Source organism: Schistocerca piceifrons, chromosome 3, assembly GCF_021461385.2.
Source record: "Schistocerca piceifrons isolate TAMUIC-IGC-003096 chromosome 3, iqSchPice1.1, whole genome shotgun sequence".
NCBI classification, from domain to species: Eukaryota; Metazoa; Arthropoda; class Insecta; order Orthoptera; family Acrididae; genus Schistocerca; species Schistocerca piceifrons.
The window spans coordinates 121,592,592-121,608,628 of NC_060140.1; the positions used below are offsets into that span (position 1 = coordinate 121,592,592).

Consider the following 16,037-nt stretch of genomic DNA (forward strand, 5'->3'; position numbering starts at 1 on the left):
ACTGCCTAAGACATCAACCGCATACTGAGAAGAATCCAATGAAGGACATAGATTTGGATTACATCTGCTACGTCTTCATACTGTACAGACTCCGAGAGCCATCGTACGGTGCGTGGCAGGTGGTATCCCGTTGCACTGTTAGTCATTTACTTCCCTGTTCCATTGGTTAACAGAGCGAGGGAAAAATGCCTCACTCTACGCCTCTGTATGAGCACTGATTTCTCCATCTTACCTCCGTGCTCCTAACGTGAAGTACAATCGTTCCGCAGTCTGCTTCAGTTTCTGGGTCTCTAAATGTTCTCCTTAGTGTTTCTCGAAAATGTCGTCGCCTTCCCTCCCGGGATTTCCATTTGTTATCCTGCAGCATCTCAAGAATACCTGTGTGGTGTTCGAAGCTACCGATAACAAAACTAGCATACAAGCCTTTGGATTGGTTCAATGGCATGCTTTAAACCGACCTGGTGCGGAATCCAAACACTGAGCAGTAGCGAATAAGGGATTGACTATCTTTCTACATGCGATGTAATTTACCGATGAGCTACACTTTCCCAAAACTCTCCCGGTGAACCGAAGTTGACCATTCGCCTTCCCTAGCAGAGTTCTCTCATGCTCGTTACATTTCACACTTCTTTGCAACGTTATGCCCGTGTATTTAAACTAAGTGATTTGTTAAGGTCCACGCTACTAATGCTGTATTCTAACATTACAAGATTGTTTTTCCTACTCATATTCATTAACTACATCTACATTTAGAGCTAGGTGTCACTCGTCACACCAACTAGAAATCTTGCCCGTCACACCAACTACAAATCTTGTCTAAGACATCTTCTGTCCTACAGTAACGCAACTTCGACACCTTCCTGTACACCACAGCATCACCACAACCATAGTTTGCTGTCCACCCTGTGCACTAAATCATTTACGTATATAGAGAACAAAAGCGGTCCTATCACAGTTCCCTGGGATATTCCTGACGATATCCGTGTCTCTGGCGAACAGACAACATAGTGTGTCCTACTACCTAAGAAGTCCTCGAGCCAGTACCTGTCTGGGGACCTATTCCATACTCTCGTAGCTTCGTTAAAAGTTCGCAGTGAGGTGCCGTGTCAAGTGCTTTTCGAAAATCTAGATATATGGAACCTGTCTTTTGCGCCTCTACTTAGTTCCGAGAATGCCATACGAGAATAGTGCAAGCTGGGTGTTGCCCGAGCGATGCTTTCTAAAACCGTGCTGACTCATGGACAGAGACTTATCGGCCTCAAGGAAATTTGCCAAATTCGAGCTGAGAGTATGATCAAGAATTCTGCAGCAAATCGTTGTGAAAGACATAGGTCTGTAATTTTGCGGGTCCGTTCTTTTACCCTTATATCAGGACTCACCTGCTTGTTTCCAGTCACTTGGGAGTTTGCACTGAGTGAGAGAAATCCGGTAAGTGGAAGCTAAATAAGAGGCCATTGCCATGCAGTACTCTTTGTAAAAGCGAAATAGGGTTCCATCCGTGCCTGTCGACTTATTTGTTTTCGACTCTTTCAGTTGCTTCTTTACACCAGGGATGCTTATCACTGTAGTGAGAAGTCTATGATTGTACCAGAAGTGGCACTTACTTTTCTACCTCACATCATTGTGTTTTACCAGAAAAGTGTTCTTGCATTGTAACTTGTGTAGTGACTTTTATTATGTGCTGTCCTTGCCAACTCGTAAGACCGAGACAAAATAAGACTCCTTTTTGTACTGTAGGTGTTTCTGTCGCCAGTATAAATAACATTAAATGAGACAGAGAAGAAGCTACCAACAAGAAACAGACAAGCAGTTAAAAGTATTGACTTATATTCATCAATAAAGAGCAGATTAAATGCGAACACTGTGGAACGATACCAACACAGAATTATGGACTTGTCAGCGGTAAAGTATGTTCTGGACATTGAGGTAATAACACAGAAACACTATAAAACAAATATCATGAGATCGTCCGCTGGCCGGTGCCAAGCGGTTCTAGGGACTTCAGTCTGGAACCTCACTGCTGCTACGGTCGCAGGTTCGAATCCTGCGTCGGGCATGGATGTGTGTGGTGTCCTTAGGTTAGTTAGGGTTAAGTAGTTAAATAGTTCTAAGTTCTAGGGGACTGATGACCTCAGATGTTAAGTCCCATAGTGCTCAGAGCCATGGTTTTTTTTATTTATTTAATTTTTTTTTAGGTCGTCCAGTGAAAGAGAGAGCCTGTTTGGTCATGAGAAATTTCAGATATGGATGTAAACGGGGAGAGCGTGAAAATTCTTATGTCAGTAGTGGAGGATACGTGACACTGGCATCTCGCAGCAAAAGCAGTCAAGACTCCTGGAATGAAGCCGAATATCGCAATACAGACTAACAGCTATTGATCTAAATTTAAGTAAGACACATTCCATGGTTACGGAAGAAGTACCTTCAGATGTCTGCAGCAGGATGGGAAGGGGGCGGCTGCTGGAGAGCGTCTCTCCATGTTTTTATGGACACGGACAGAGCACAGCACTGTGTGTGTACTCTGGGAGAACGTAGTGCCTGTAGCCAACATTACAGATGGTGGGAAAGATTACGGCTCCTGCAGAGTTGGCCGACTGTGTGGGTAGATTTCCAGAAGTTACAGCCTGTCATGGCACCAGGACTACGACCACAAGAATAGAGCTTTCACACACACGACGGGATTTTTGCAGCTGAAATTTGAACCCATTGGTTCCAGACCTTACTAATTTACACCGTCATGTAGCTGATTATCAGATATTGAAAGTGAGTCGCCCATCGAACCGGTGGTCCCTTATCCGGCAACACATCGATGGGTCCAGATGGCTGAGGAAAACTGATATTAATGTATAAATTTGCCAGTTAAATTTATCATCTTATCAGTTAACTGTGAAACATGCTCTTGATTACATACATTGTAATCGAAATTAAGTATATTGGAACTTTTTATTTGTTTTCTTTATTGAGTTTCGATTCCTCCGGAAGGGGGCGGGCAGGCAGCAGCTTAGTACGCCGCTCATCAGCCTACAGAATTTGTTTTAAAAAGAGGAAAATAATAAATAATAAAAGCAGGCGATAACATCGGTGACTTAAATCGTAAAATGGCGGAAAATCATGGAACTTGAAACATAAAACAAAGGGTTGATGATGCTAATAAAATACATACGAAGCAGACAGGTAAAAGAATAGACAGACAATTAAAAAAACACGGCAACAGTCTGGTTTCTGTTCGCAAGAGATATAAAATGCACACCCAGCTTCAGCATTAGTTTCTGTCTGCAACACTTCGGAAAGACGAACAACACTGACCATTCACTTGAACACTGCACTAAAAATTGGCACAAATACGATATACCACAGCCGAGGGCAGATGGGGGGAACCTGGACAGATGACAGGAAAGGAAAGAGGGGGAAGGAGAGGAGAAAACGAAGCGGGGGGGGGGGAGGAAGGTTCAAATGGTTCAAATGACTCTGAGCACTATGGGACTTAACTTCTGAGGTCATCAGTCCCCTAGAACTTAGAACTACTTAAACCTAACTAACCTAAGGACATCACACACATCCATGCCCGAGGCAGGATTCGAACCTGCGATGTAGCGGTCGCGCGGTTCCAGACTGTAGCGCCTAGAACCGCTCGGCCACCTCGACCGGCAAGGGGAAAGGAGCCGATGGAGGACGTGGACCCATAAGAGGGGGGCAGGTGCTGGGCAGACGCAACAGGGAGTGGGGAAATACAGAGGAGCAGTATACTAAAGGACTCGGGGGGGGGGGGGGGGGTAAGAGGGGAGGTGGGGAGAAAACAGGATGGAAGGGTGGAAGAGGGAGCCCAGGGAAAGGACAGAGGAAAGGAGGGGGGTGGGGATCAGAGTTGATAGGAGGGTTAAATGGAGGGACAGAGGGCATTACCCGAGAGGGGGATTTGACGGAAGCCACCTTGGAAAAGGAGATGAATGGTGTAGAGATGGAGGGTAGTGGGGACACAACAGTAAAGACGTGGCAGAGGGCGGGGATTGGAGAGGAGAGGAGCAACCAGGGGGTGAGGGGGATCGAGGCGGCGGGAGGTGTACAGTATGCGGATATGTTCGAGGAATAGGAGCAGATGGGGGAAAGGAATGAGGTTGCAGAGGATCCGTGTGCATTCAAATGGCTCTGAGCACTATGGGACTTAACATCTGAGGTCATCAGTCCCCTACAACTTAGAACTACTAAAACCTAACTAACCTAAGGACAGCATACACATCCATGCCCAAGGCGGGACTCGAACCTGCGACCGTAGCGGTCAGGCGGTTCCAGACTGAAGCGCCTAGAACCGCTCGGCCACACTGGCCAGCATCCGTGTGGGGGATGGGAGGCGTATACGGAAGGTGAGGCGGAATGTGTGGCGCTCAAGGATCTGGAGGGACTTATAGAATTTGGGGGGGGGGGGGGGGAGGTGGATATCCAGGCAGATCTGGCATAACAGAGGATGGAACGGATTAAGGATTTGTAGGTGTGGAGGATGGTAGAGGGGTGCAACCCCCATCTCTCGCCGGACAGGATTTTATACTGGAACATAATTATACATACTTAAAGATTCTTTCTTTGTACGGAATCGGACAACACAGTACACTGCAGAAAAGTCTCAGGATTACACCACCTCTAACTTTTTCAACTAACCAAGTACTCCTTCTCGAATGAAAAAGATTCCGGCAAAATGCGAACTTCAATCCTACGAGTCTTCCTGCTCTGTTTATAACGTAAAATATTGCGAGACAGGTGGTTTCCTGCAGGTGGTTCCCCGAGTCGCCGCGCTGGCTGACGTGCAGGGGGCGCGAGGAGGAGGCGCTGAGCGTGCTGCGGCGGATCGCGGCCACCAACGGCTCCAGCCTGCCGCCGTTCACCCTGCAGGTGCTGCACCGCGTGGCCAAGGCCAAGCGGGACCGCGTCGGCTACCTGGCCATCTTCTCCAGCTGGAACCTCTTCAGGAACACCCTCCTGCTCGTCATTGCCAAGTGCGCACGAGTTACTGTAAAACTAACATGTTTTCATAAACACAAGGAAATGAGATCAACAGCTTTTATGTCAACTGGTACACATTGTCAAAGTTACACCGCATAGCTGCGGTTCTTCCTCAACTGACGAGTATCATAAGAACCATCCAACCAATCATGGGCTACAGTATCTGGAGGTGCCACATTTTACATCTAAATCTACATTTACATTTATACTCCGCAAGCTACCCAACGGTGTGTGACGGAGGGCACTTTACGTGCCACTGTCATTACCTCCCTTTCCTGTTCCAGCCGCGTATGGTTCGCGGGAAGAACGACTGCCGGAAAGCCTCTGTGCGCGCTCGAATCTCTCTAATTTTACATTCGTGATCTCCTCGGGAGTTATAAGTAGGGGGAAGCAATATATTCGATACCTCATCCAGAAACGCACCCTCTCTAAACCTGGACAGCAAGCTACACCGCGATGCAGAGCGCGTCTCTTGCAGAGTCGGCCAGTTGAATTTGCTAAACATCTCCGTAACGCGATCACGGTTACCAAATAACCCTGTGACGAAACGCGCCGCTCTTCTTTGGATCTTCTCTATCTCCTCTGTCAACCCGACCTGGTACAGATCCCACACCGATGAGCAATACTCAATTATAGGTTCAACGAGTGTTTTGTAAGCCACCTCCTTTTTTGATGAACTACATTTTCTAAGGACTCTCCCAATGAATCTCAACCTGGCACCCACCTTACCAACAATTAATTTTATATGATCATTCCACTTCAAATCGTTCCGTACGCATACTCCCGGAATTTTACAGAATTAACTACTACCAGTGTTTGTTCCGCTATCACATAATCATATAATAAAGGATCCTTCTTTCTATGTATTCGCAATACAATACATTTGTCTATGTTAAGGGCCAGTTGCCACTCCCTGCACCAAGTGCCTATCCGCTGCAGATCTTCCTGCATTTCGCTGCAAATTTCTAATGCTGCATCTTCTCTGTATACTACAACATCATCCGCGAAAAGCCGCATGGAACTTCCGACACTATCAACTAGGTCATTTATATATATTGTGAAAAGCAATGGTCCCATAACACTACCCTGTGGCACACCAGAGGTTACTTTAACGTCTGTAGACGTCTCTCCATTGAGAACAACATGCTGTGTTCTGCTTGCTAAAAACTCTTCAATCCAGCCACGCAGCTGGTCTGATATTCCGTAGGTTCTTACGTTGTTTATCAGGCGACAACGCGGAACTGTATCGAACGCCTTGCGAAAGTCAAGGAAAATGGCGTCTACCTGGGAGCCTGTATCTAATATTTTGTGGGTCTCATGAACAAATTCATTGCAACTTCCTCTCCTACACACAGTGGTGGATTACGTCTCCAGAGTCCGAAGCTACATCACATCTTCCTGTGACACGTGGTATTCACTTATGATGGAGATAACTGGAACCATTTCCAGACAGTTACCAACAACGTTGGAACCAAGCAGAGTACCACCACCTGCGAATCTATCACAACAAGTAAAATTGTGGCATTAGACGTGGAAATATTGCTTCAAGAGGACCTGTATAGGGAATGAAACCCTTGAGGGCGGGAGAGCAGACGTAAACTTAACCCTGACAACGATGTAATTGCTTAATTTATGCAGTAAAAATTCACAAAAGTGTTAGGTAAAATTTACACAAACGCCAGTTTTATAATGTGCTCGACTAAGACAGTGGCTTCATAAGGCGAATCAATGAAGACCAAAGAAAGTAAAATTTGGGAAACAATTCGTGCAGTCGCATATTTTTGTACAGTAGATAGAGGGAGTGCCATGCACAACATACAAGGAATCCTGAACGGTGGGGACGGAATGTGGGAATGGAGGTGGATTTCAAGGTCTCTTCCATACGTTTCTCTTGAACAACTCGAAACCTACAGCCTCTAACGAAAACGTATCCTAGGACAAAATATATCTACATTAAATTTCCTACAAATAGGACTTGTTCAAATCTTTCTGTAGGCCTCACAGGCTGCACGTAGCGAGCGAGAGAACAGGAAAATCTAGCACATGGTTTCTGAAAGAAAATGTAGAACTTCGAGTTGTATGAAACGACATCTGAAGGGGGCATCTGTAGGGGTAACAAAGAATGAAGGAAATTGAATTTGAAAGTAGGTTTGAAACCATAATCAAACTAAAATAATTCTGAAGTAAATACGAAGAAGAAAACAGTAAAAGCAGCAATAAAATCATTGACCCAGTGAATGACTTTCTATGTTTAGAGCGGTTGGAAGAAAAAGAACCAACAGGCAGAGTATAAAAGCCTGAGTAATGTTTGTTACCTAGCAACGATGAAGGTATCATTGACGCGTGTTGTCTCAATTTTAGTCGTGAATTCGCATCGGCAAGCTCTTGTAAAAGTTATACATTATTCGTGTTTAACATTCCGTCTTTCGGCTTAATTGCATTGCTAGAAGTTTGGCGAAGATTACCAGCTCTACCGTGAACGTTTTATGTTAGCTGATTTATTTCTACTGTTTTCATTGACTCTGTGCTCTCGAGAAAATAAAGTTCAGCAGTCACATACATGGTAGTGGCCACTTTTTTAAGCTCAGTTTCTGTTTTCCAAACAGTTTACCTTTTTATGAACTTTTCAGTTTAGTTGCCGATTGTTTCCCATACGTCTGCCCTAACTATCGTGCGCCATTTTGTATCAGCACAGCCCTGGCTGACGTACAGAAACATTTTACATTTAAAACCTACAAGATTATGAATTTCAGTTAATGTAAGTAAGTAAGTCTTCTTGATTAAGTTCGAGCACAAGAGCAACAACATTAATATCTGGCTTATCCTTGACGGTCATCAGTTATTCTAGACAGGTGTTTAATTAAAATAGAGGAATTCTGATGTGTTCTAAGCGCTTGTTTTGTTGGGCACAGTTGTTTGGTATGTCAGTGTAGGACACCAGTTTAGACATTTTGGTTCTCCACTCAGACACAGTTAACTTACGTGGCTGAAGCCAGAGATTCTTCAACACTGTTTCGTTTCTCATGATGCAAATAAGCCGTTGGGTGCGATTGGAGGTACTTTTGTAAACCCTCCTCGCGAGTTTTGTAAAGCCTCGTCGCTACTGCTGTGGAGGATGAGTTTGTGGGTTCGTGAAACGGCTTGGGGCGCAGTACACTGCTAAGACAATTTCTCCCTGCCACTGTAATACAGCTATGCCTCAGGATCACGTAACAGGGTAGGAAAACGAAGGTTCTACAACACTCCAACAAATTAGTAACAAAGTCACACAAATGAGTTAAACGTTTACTTATATTTGTGTCTTATAGAATAAAAAGTCTGGGACACCACTTGTAATATAACACAAAAAAGACCCTCAATGGCTAAGTGCAAATAATCGTAGGTCATTTCCACAGTACATAGTAAAAGCAGTTTTTACAACTGCCTGTTCACGTCGAAGAGTTCACTAAACGACGTATCTTAAGTCAGCACTGGACGATGATCTATAACCAAGTGGGCAACAGTTGCTCTCTGTCTTCCGGGTAGGCTTCTGTCCGTTGTCGTCTGGTCATTGGCGGATTGTACTCGGCCGACAATTGGCCGAGGCGAAGTCGATGTCTTCATCCTCAGCGCCGCCCGTGGCGCTGGTGGAATTTGTGCAAGTGGCGAATCTCTATGGCGCTGGCACCTGCTCGCTCTTTGCGCCTGTGGTGCTTTTGCCCTGGCTGTGTCTTGTCCGGTCGACACAGCGGTACCAAATTGTGAACTCTTCTACAGCAGTTAACTTACAAATCCATAATCCCTATACGAGGTCAGTCACAGCTATAGTCATAAGACCGCAGCACTTGCCGAGGTAAAATTGTAACTCTCGACAAGCGTACTTGCGCAGTTCGATTGCTTTACTGGTCACTCCGTATTATTTCCCAGTGCTGAATGTGACAGCGATTGAACATCATTGCCACGAGTCGTTCGCGTGTATCTCTCATCCAGTCTTTTTCTTTAGATCATGTGAAGCGTGAGTGTTTAACATATAGTTCTTCGTAATGTTATCGTTACTTTCATAAAGCCACATTAGCTGTGTTCTTTGCCACAAATGTGAATTACTTCTTTGAGCTGTCAATGTTAGAATAAAAGATGCAATACATTCTGATACCGCAACGTATCGTAATATTAACGATTAATGAAAACTTCCACAAATGTACTGAAACACATTACTTCTGTCACGACCTCTTTCGTGCGTTACAATATCATGAGGTCGCCTGCAGTTAGGCAATAAGTTAGGCTAAAAGCTGTAGGATCTTAACGAAAAAGTTAATCAGCTCACACTTCCAACAGCCTCATAATGAATCGTTACCTAGTTGTGTCCATACCGTGATTCAAGAGATCAAGTTGCCTTACCCAACGTAGAGGCAAAATCTGGAAGTGACAGTCATATAAACGTTCGGCCTACCGCTTGGCGGAAGTAAAGCGAGCTGTATGACTATGCAACACGTCATTCTGTGTGCACTAGACTGTACAGATAAGGCCGCTCCACTAAAGAGGTGAACGAGTGAACATAATTCTTGGGCTTTGTCGAGTGCGATATATCGATTGCGTCATCGCATTCGTTGCAAGTAAAGAGAAAACCAAATCATAATGAAATGTGATAAACACTACACAAACATCTAACGCAATGTCAAATATACTCTGACGGAAAAAAGTATCGCAACACCAAGAAAGAGTTGTGCGGCATAAACGAAAGCCAGCAGGCGTATTTATACATCTGAAAGATGATGTCGTTCAAATTTCGCGCAAGTAGCTTAAGAGTGGCGCTAGTAGTGCCAACTGTGAGGATGCAAATCAGGTTTATTTTAATTACACGATGTAACGGTCGTGAGCGCTAGTTATCTTTGAGATTGGACATATTGAGTTGTTGTCAGTCAACAGTGCCTTTAAGACGAGAACGACCGCATTGTCAGCACCTCACTGAATTTGAAGCAAGCCGTGTAATATGGCTACGAGAAGCTGGATGTTCCTTCTGCAGTATTGCAGAGGAACGTGGTAGGAATTCAGCCGCTGTACATTATTGCTGGCAGTGGTGATCACGCGATTGTACGGTCACACGATGATCTGTTTCCGGAAGGCCACTTAACACTACCGAGAGAGAAACCATCACGTTCAGCGTATGGCGCTGGCGAATTGTACTGCATCTGCAGCAGTAGTATGAGCAGTAGTTGGCACCACAGTGACACAACGAACCTTACAAATCGGTTACTTCAAGGACAGTTCCGTGCCAGATGCCCTGTACCGTGCATTCCACTGGCCCTAAACCACCGCCATTTGCTACTTCGGCAACGGCCTTGCCGCAGTAGATACACCGGTTCCCGTGAGATCACCGAAGTTAAGCGCTGTCGGGCGTGGCCGGCACTTGGATGGGTGACCATCCAGCCACCACGCGCTGTTGCCGTTTTTCGGGGTGCACTCAGCCTCGTGATGCCAATTGAGGAGCTACTCGACCGAATAGTAGCGGCTCCGATCAAAGAAAGGCATCATAACGACTGGGAGAGCGGTGTGCTCACCACATGCCCCTCCTATCCGCATCCTCAACTAAGTATGACACGGCGGTCGGATGGTCCCGATGGGCTACTTGTGGCCTGAAGACGGAGTGCTATTTGCTACTACAGTGGTATCAAGCGAGAGATCCTTGCGGGACAGGGTGAAGGTCTGTTATGTTTTCTGATGAAAGCTGGTTCTGCCTCGGTAACAGTGATGGCCATGTGTTGGTCAGAAGCAGGCCAGTTCAGGAACTGCAGCCAACCTGTCTGCGTGCTAGACACACTGGACCTACACCTGAATATATGACCTGGGTGCGATTTCGTATGACTGCAGGAACAGTACCGAGGTTGCCCCACACACCCAAACTGAAGATTTTGTACGTTAGTCTGGTGATTCGACCTGTTGTGCAGTCTTTCGTGAACTGGTTTGGCATTGATAGAGAGCTGGATGTCCTCCTGAGGTGGCTCTGAGCACTATGGGACTTAACATCTGTGGTCATCAGGCCCCTAGAACTTAGAACTACTTAAACCTAATTAACCTAAGGACAGCACACACATCCATGCCCGAGGCAGGATTCGAACCTGCGGCCGTAGTCTCCTGAGGTTACTGTGCCAAATTCTGTTCAGCTGGTGCATTAGATTGTCAAAATCCCGAACTGGTTAGACGGCCATGCCCAAAATGCTCGAAACGTTCTCAACTGTGGGGGAGATCAGGTGACCTTGCTGGCACTTGTCAAACACGAAGAGAAGCAATAAAAACTCTCGCCTTGTGTGGGTGAGCATTGTCTGGCTGAAGTGGAAGCTCAGGATGGCTTGCCATGAAGGACAACAAAATGGGCGGTACAATATCGTCGAGTCGACGTAACGCTGTGCTATAAGGGTGCCATGGACGACAAACAAAGGGCTCCTCCTATGAAAAGAAATGGCAGTCCAGACCATCACTCCTGTTCTCGGGCCATATGACAGGCGACAAACAGGTTGGTGGTATCCCTCTGCTCTCTGGGGTACCTCCATACTCATCTTCGCTGGTCATCTGGCTCAGATCGAAGTGAGGGTGATCACTGAAGACAGTTCTAGTACAGTCAATGAGATTCTAGGCTGAAGCCGTGACTGAAGACATCTTGGACACTGCTGGGATGCCAACCTGATTGTCACCCCATACAGTCCGACATCCAGGAGTGATGGTCTGGGGTGCCATTTGATTTCGTAACAGGACCCCTTTTCTTTCAACCACGGCACCGTTACAGCACAGTGGAACTTTGACGGAAGTCTACTCCCTAAAATGGAGACTTTCACGGCCGGAAGTATCATGTCCATTATAATTATCCTGGCTGTTATGCCGTGGTCAGTTGATGAATTTTGTTTCAAGTCCCAACGTTTTGTCTCCGACTGCGGGAGACACCTTCAAGGGGGCCGTAGGTCGATGGAAGGTCCAACACGCCCACTGGCTTGCTGCTGACTGCCGCTAAATTCCGTGTCCGCGCGCTCCCGCGCCGCGGTGTGACGTCACGTGTTTTGAAAACGTCAGTGCAATTGGCCGCTGTCCGTCGCCGTCGATCGCCGTTGCCATCACCCAGTAGTGGACGGGTGGTACACATCTTCTTTAACACCGGCATCCATATACCGTTTAATTTCACACCCTCCTCCTTTCGGTTGAAATTATTTGGGTGTTTAGCGATTTCGATTGCCTCCCTGTAGAGCCTTTCGTAGTATGCGCTTGTGGCCGCTAGTACTTGCGTCTCCACACCAGTGGGTGTGTTGGACCTTCCATCGACCTACGGACCCCCTTGAAGATGTCTCCCGCAGTCGAAGACGAAACGTTGGGAATTGAGACAAAATTCATCAACCGACCACGGCATAACAGCCCGGATAATTATAATGGACATGATATTTCCGGCCGTGAAAGTCTACATTTTAGTATCAGACGCCTCCACGGGGAGGAGATGTCAAGAGAAGTGCGACGCCTGGAAGGACTCTAGAGGAAGAGAGTGCAGCTTTTGTGTTCCCTCACATTCCTGTCTCGTTGCAGAGCCGTCGGCGTTATACCGCAGTTTCTGAAGATAAAGCGACTGTTCTATTCGGGAAAGGCACAACGCATTTTCAAATGGACTGACGAGGCCTTACAACGAGAGCGCATTCAGCAGACCCGACGGGACTTGGCAAGCACAAACTGTAAGTTACTGTCTCTCCGTATTACGATCAGTAATAAACTGTGCAGAAGTGACTGGGATAAAATTGATAGACTACTGCACGATACCATGGGGAAGCGTAAGTTGACAACGTCTAGTAGACAGAAGAAGAAGTTTGATAATTTGCTACCTAATCAGACTGTTCGGCATTTAGACGTTTCCCGGACCGTTATCAATTTGTCCAAACGTTCGTTATCTGACGATGAGACATCTGTGCTTCCAAGGGAGGAAATTTTGCTGTTAGTCCGCGTTTTGTGCCCAGGGAAGAAATTATAGCCAGTGTAGAAGCAGGAATTCGCAGGGTGGATTCTGTAACAGCTGAAGAAAGACGTATAGAAACAGTGAGAATATTAGCCAATGCAAAACCGCCGAAAAGTAATATAACTGTGGGTGAGAGAAGAGCTTTAAAACTCCTGAACTACGACGATAGTATTTTGGTTCTCCCAGCTGACAAAGGAAGCGCAACGGTGGTTATGGATGTGGCCGACTATCAGAGTAAAATTACTGATCGACTGGATCCGCAAGCATATAGGAAGCTGAATAAGGACCCCACTAACAACGTTCTCAGAACTGTGTCACGGTTAATAAAAAAGGCCTCCATTGAAGAAAGTGTACAGAAAGGTCTCTGCAATTCGGTTGGCTACCACCGAGGCTTTATGGATTGCCCAAAATTCGTAAAGAAAATGTGTCGGTAAGACCGATATTAAGTGCCATTGGTTCGCCCACCTACTCGTTAGCCAAGTTTTTAACTACGCTGTTGAAACCACATGTGGGCCGTTCGGACTCTTATATAAAGAATTCGACACATTTCATCAGCAGATTGAATGGCATAGTGGTCCAGCCGAAGGACATATTGGTCAGCTTCGATGTGGTATCGCTGTTTACCCTGGTTCCACTTAATGATGTATTGGAACAGCTGGATCGAATTTTTCCTGCCGATATTTCAGAACTGTTTAAGTGTTGTTTGACGACCACATACTCTAAGTGGAATGAAGAGTTTTATGAGCAAACGGGTGGCGTGGCTATGGGGAGCCCCCCAAGTCCCGTAATTGCAAACTTCTTTATGGAGAAATTTGAAGAACAGACCTTAGGTACTGCCAGCAAAAAACCAGATGTACGGTTCCGATACGTGGATGACACGTTTGTGCTGTGGAGACATGGCAGGGAGGAACTAAGCCGGTTCCACGAACATCTGAACAGTATAAACTGGAGAATTCAGTTTACAATGGAGGAGGAGGTAGACGGCAAATTACATTTCCTCGATGTGCTTGTTTTTAGAAACGAAAATGGTAGTTTGGGCCTCTCAGTATACCGCAAACCCACGCACACGGGCCGTTATTTGCACCGGGATTCGAACCACCACCCACAACAGAAGCGGGGTGTTATAAAGACGTTAGCGGACAGAGCTATAAATATTTGTGAACCTGAGTTGCTCGACGCTGAGATGGAACATCTCCACAATGCACTAATGAAGAACGGATATTCGTCCGCCGAAATAAAACGTGCGTTGAGGCAACCACGCAGAAATCATACTGACGTACAGGCTACTGCAAAATCTAAGGTTTTCCTGCCGTTTGTTAAAAATGTAACGGAAAGAATAGGGAGGATCTTGACGAAGCGGAATATTACCATAATCTACAAGCCCACCAGGAAGATACAAGAATACCTTAAGCCTGCCAAGGACGCTCGCAAACCTTTGGGAAAAGTTGGAGTGTATAGGATCCCATGCAGCTGTGGTGATGTTTATGTGGGTACCGCTAAAAGAACTCTTTCTAAACGTTTGGAAGAGTACAGGGGAAATTGTAGAAGAGGGGAAACGGAACGATCAGCTGTTGCGGAGCATGCGTTCCAGCCAGGGAACGACAATATTCGTTTCGAGGAGACGCAAGTACTAGCGGCCACAAGCGGATACTACGAAAGGCTCTACAGGGAGGCAATCGAAATCGCTAAACACCCAAATAATTTCAACCGAAAGGAGGAGGGTGTGAAATTAAACGGTATATGGATGCCGGTGTTAAAGAAGATGTGTACCACCCGTCCACTACTGGGTGATGGCAACGGAGATCGACGGCGACGGACAGTGGCCAATTGCACTGACGTTTTCAAAACACGTGACGTCACACCGCGGCGCGGGAGCGCGCGGACACGGAATTTAGCGGCAATCAGTAGCGAGCCAGTGGGTGTGTTGGACCTTCCATCGACCTACGGAACACCTTGAAGATGTCTCCCGCAGTCGAAACGTTTGGGAATTGAGACAACATTCATCAACTGACCACGGCATAACAGCCCGAATAATTATAATGGACAGTCTACTCCCTGTTTTGTAGCCCTTGAGAGCAATCCCATTTGGTCTTAGATTGTAGCAAGGTAATGCCCCCTCTACACGGCGAAAATTTCTGCTGATCATTTCCGTGCTTGCCACACAGCTTGGCCAGCAAGGTAGTCCAATGTTGAGGTACTACCTCAATACAGTTGCAGAGCCTCTGTAATGCTGTTTAAGTGTAGAAGGAATACCAAGTGGCCTGTGGTATGAGTGGGAATTTGAACTGAGGAGGGAGGCGTACTAGAGTAGCACGAGCAGTTGTGCAAAGCCATTGTGCCACGGTGACATAGCGGTTAGCGCATATTCTTAGTGAGCGAGAGAACTGGGTTCGAATCTGGGCCTTGGTTCTGATTTTCATTCCTCACTTCAGTCTGCAAATATACGTGTTTTATTGCTGTTTGTTTGCAGTCGTGCGTGATTGATGATGGGCAAAGCGGCATACCCTGTTTAGTCAGGCTCTGGTTACTGACCATGCACCCCACTGACATTACTGCTCGTATTCACCAACCGAAGCTTGGGTGGTCAGATAGTGGTACCTATGTGTACTTCTAGTGGTGTCACGATCCAGCGTTCAGAGGGAAGAAGTCCTCTGTTGACGCCTCACTGATGGTGATGGCTGAATCCTCACAGCAGCAAAGTGTTGAGTCACGGGAGCATCCACGTGATCAGGGAATTGGCAGGGATTTGCAGCCCATTGGTGGTAAACACAACTGCATTGTCGAGATAGTAGCTATCTTCACAGAGTGGCCATCACGCAACTGCCCCAGCTGTTCGATGATGACGAGCTGGTTATGTCGAGTTAGAATGCTACTGCTGCTGCTTGGTGACTTTGCATTAGCAGCTGTGCTTGCGGGTGACGCCGAACGATCTGAAACCGAGGCGGTGACCGGCAGCCGTTGTAATCGGCGTTGGGTTGGTCTGCAGGAACTTCCGGGAGACTGGTCCAAACGTAGGCACGCAGACGTCTGTCTGATTACACAGATGATTGCTTCTACTGATCACACGGTTCATTGAACA

The 16,037-nt window shown here is 46.4% G+C and overlaps 1 protein-coding gene and 1 pseudogene across 1 annotated transcript in view; both read left to right on the plus strand.

Annotated features, from left to right (window-relative positions):
• LOC124788450 (solute carrier family 22 member 7-like) overlaps positions 1–16,037 on the plus strand; it is a 158,364-nt gene that overhangs the window by 95,191 nt on the left and 47,136 nt on the right. The window contains exon 6 of the mRNA XM_047255722.1: positions 4,767–4,988. Coding sequence (XP_047111678.1) covers positions 4,767–4,988 — 222 coding nt within the window. The remainder of the gene's footprint in view (positions 1–4,766; positions 4,989–16,037) is intronic.
• LOC124790465 lies at positions 10,304–10,420 on the plus strand (annotated as a pseudogene).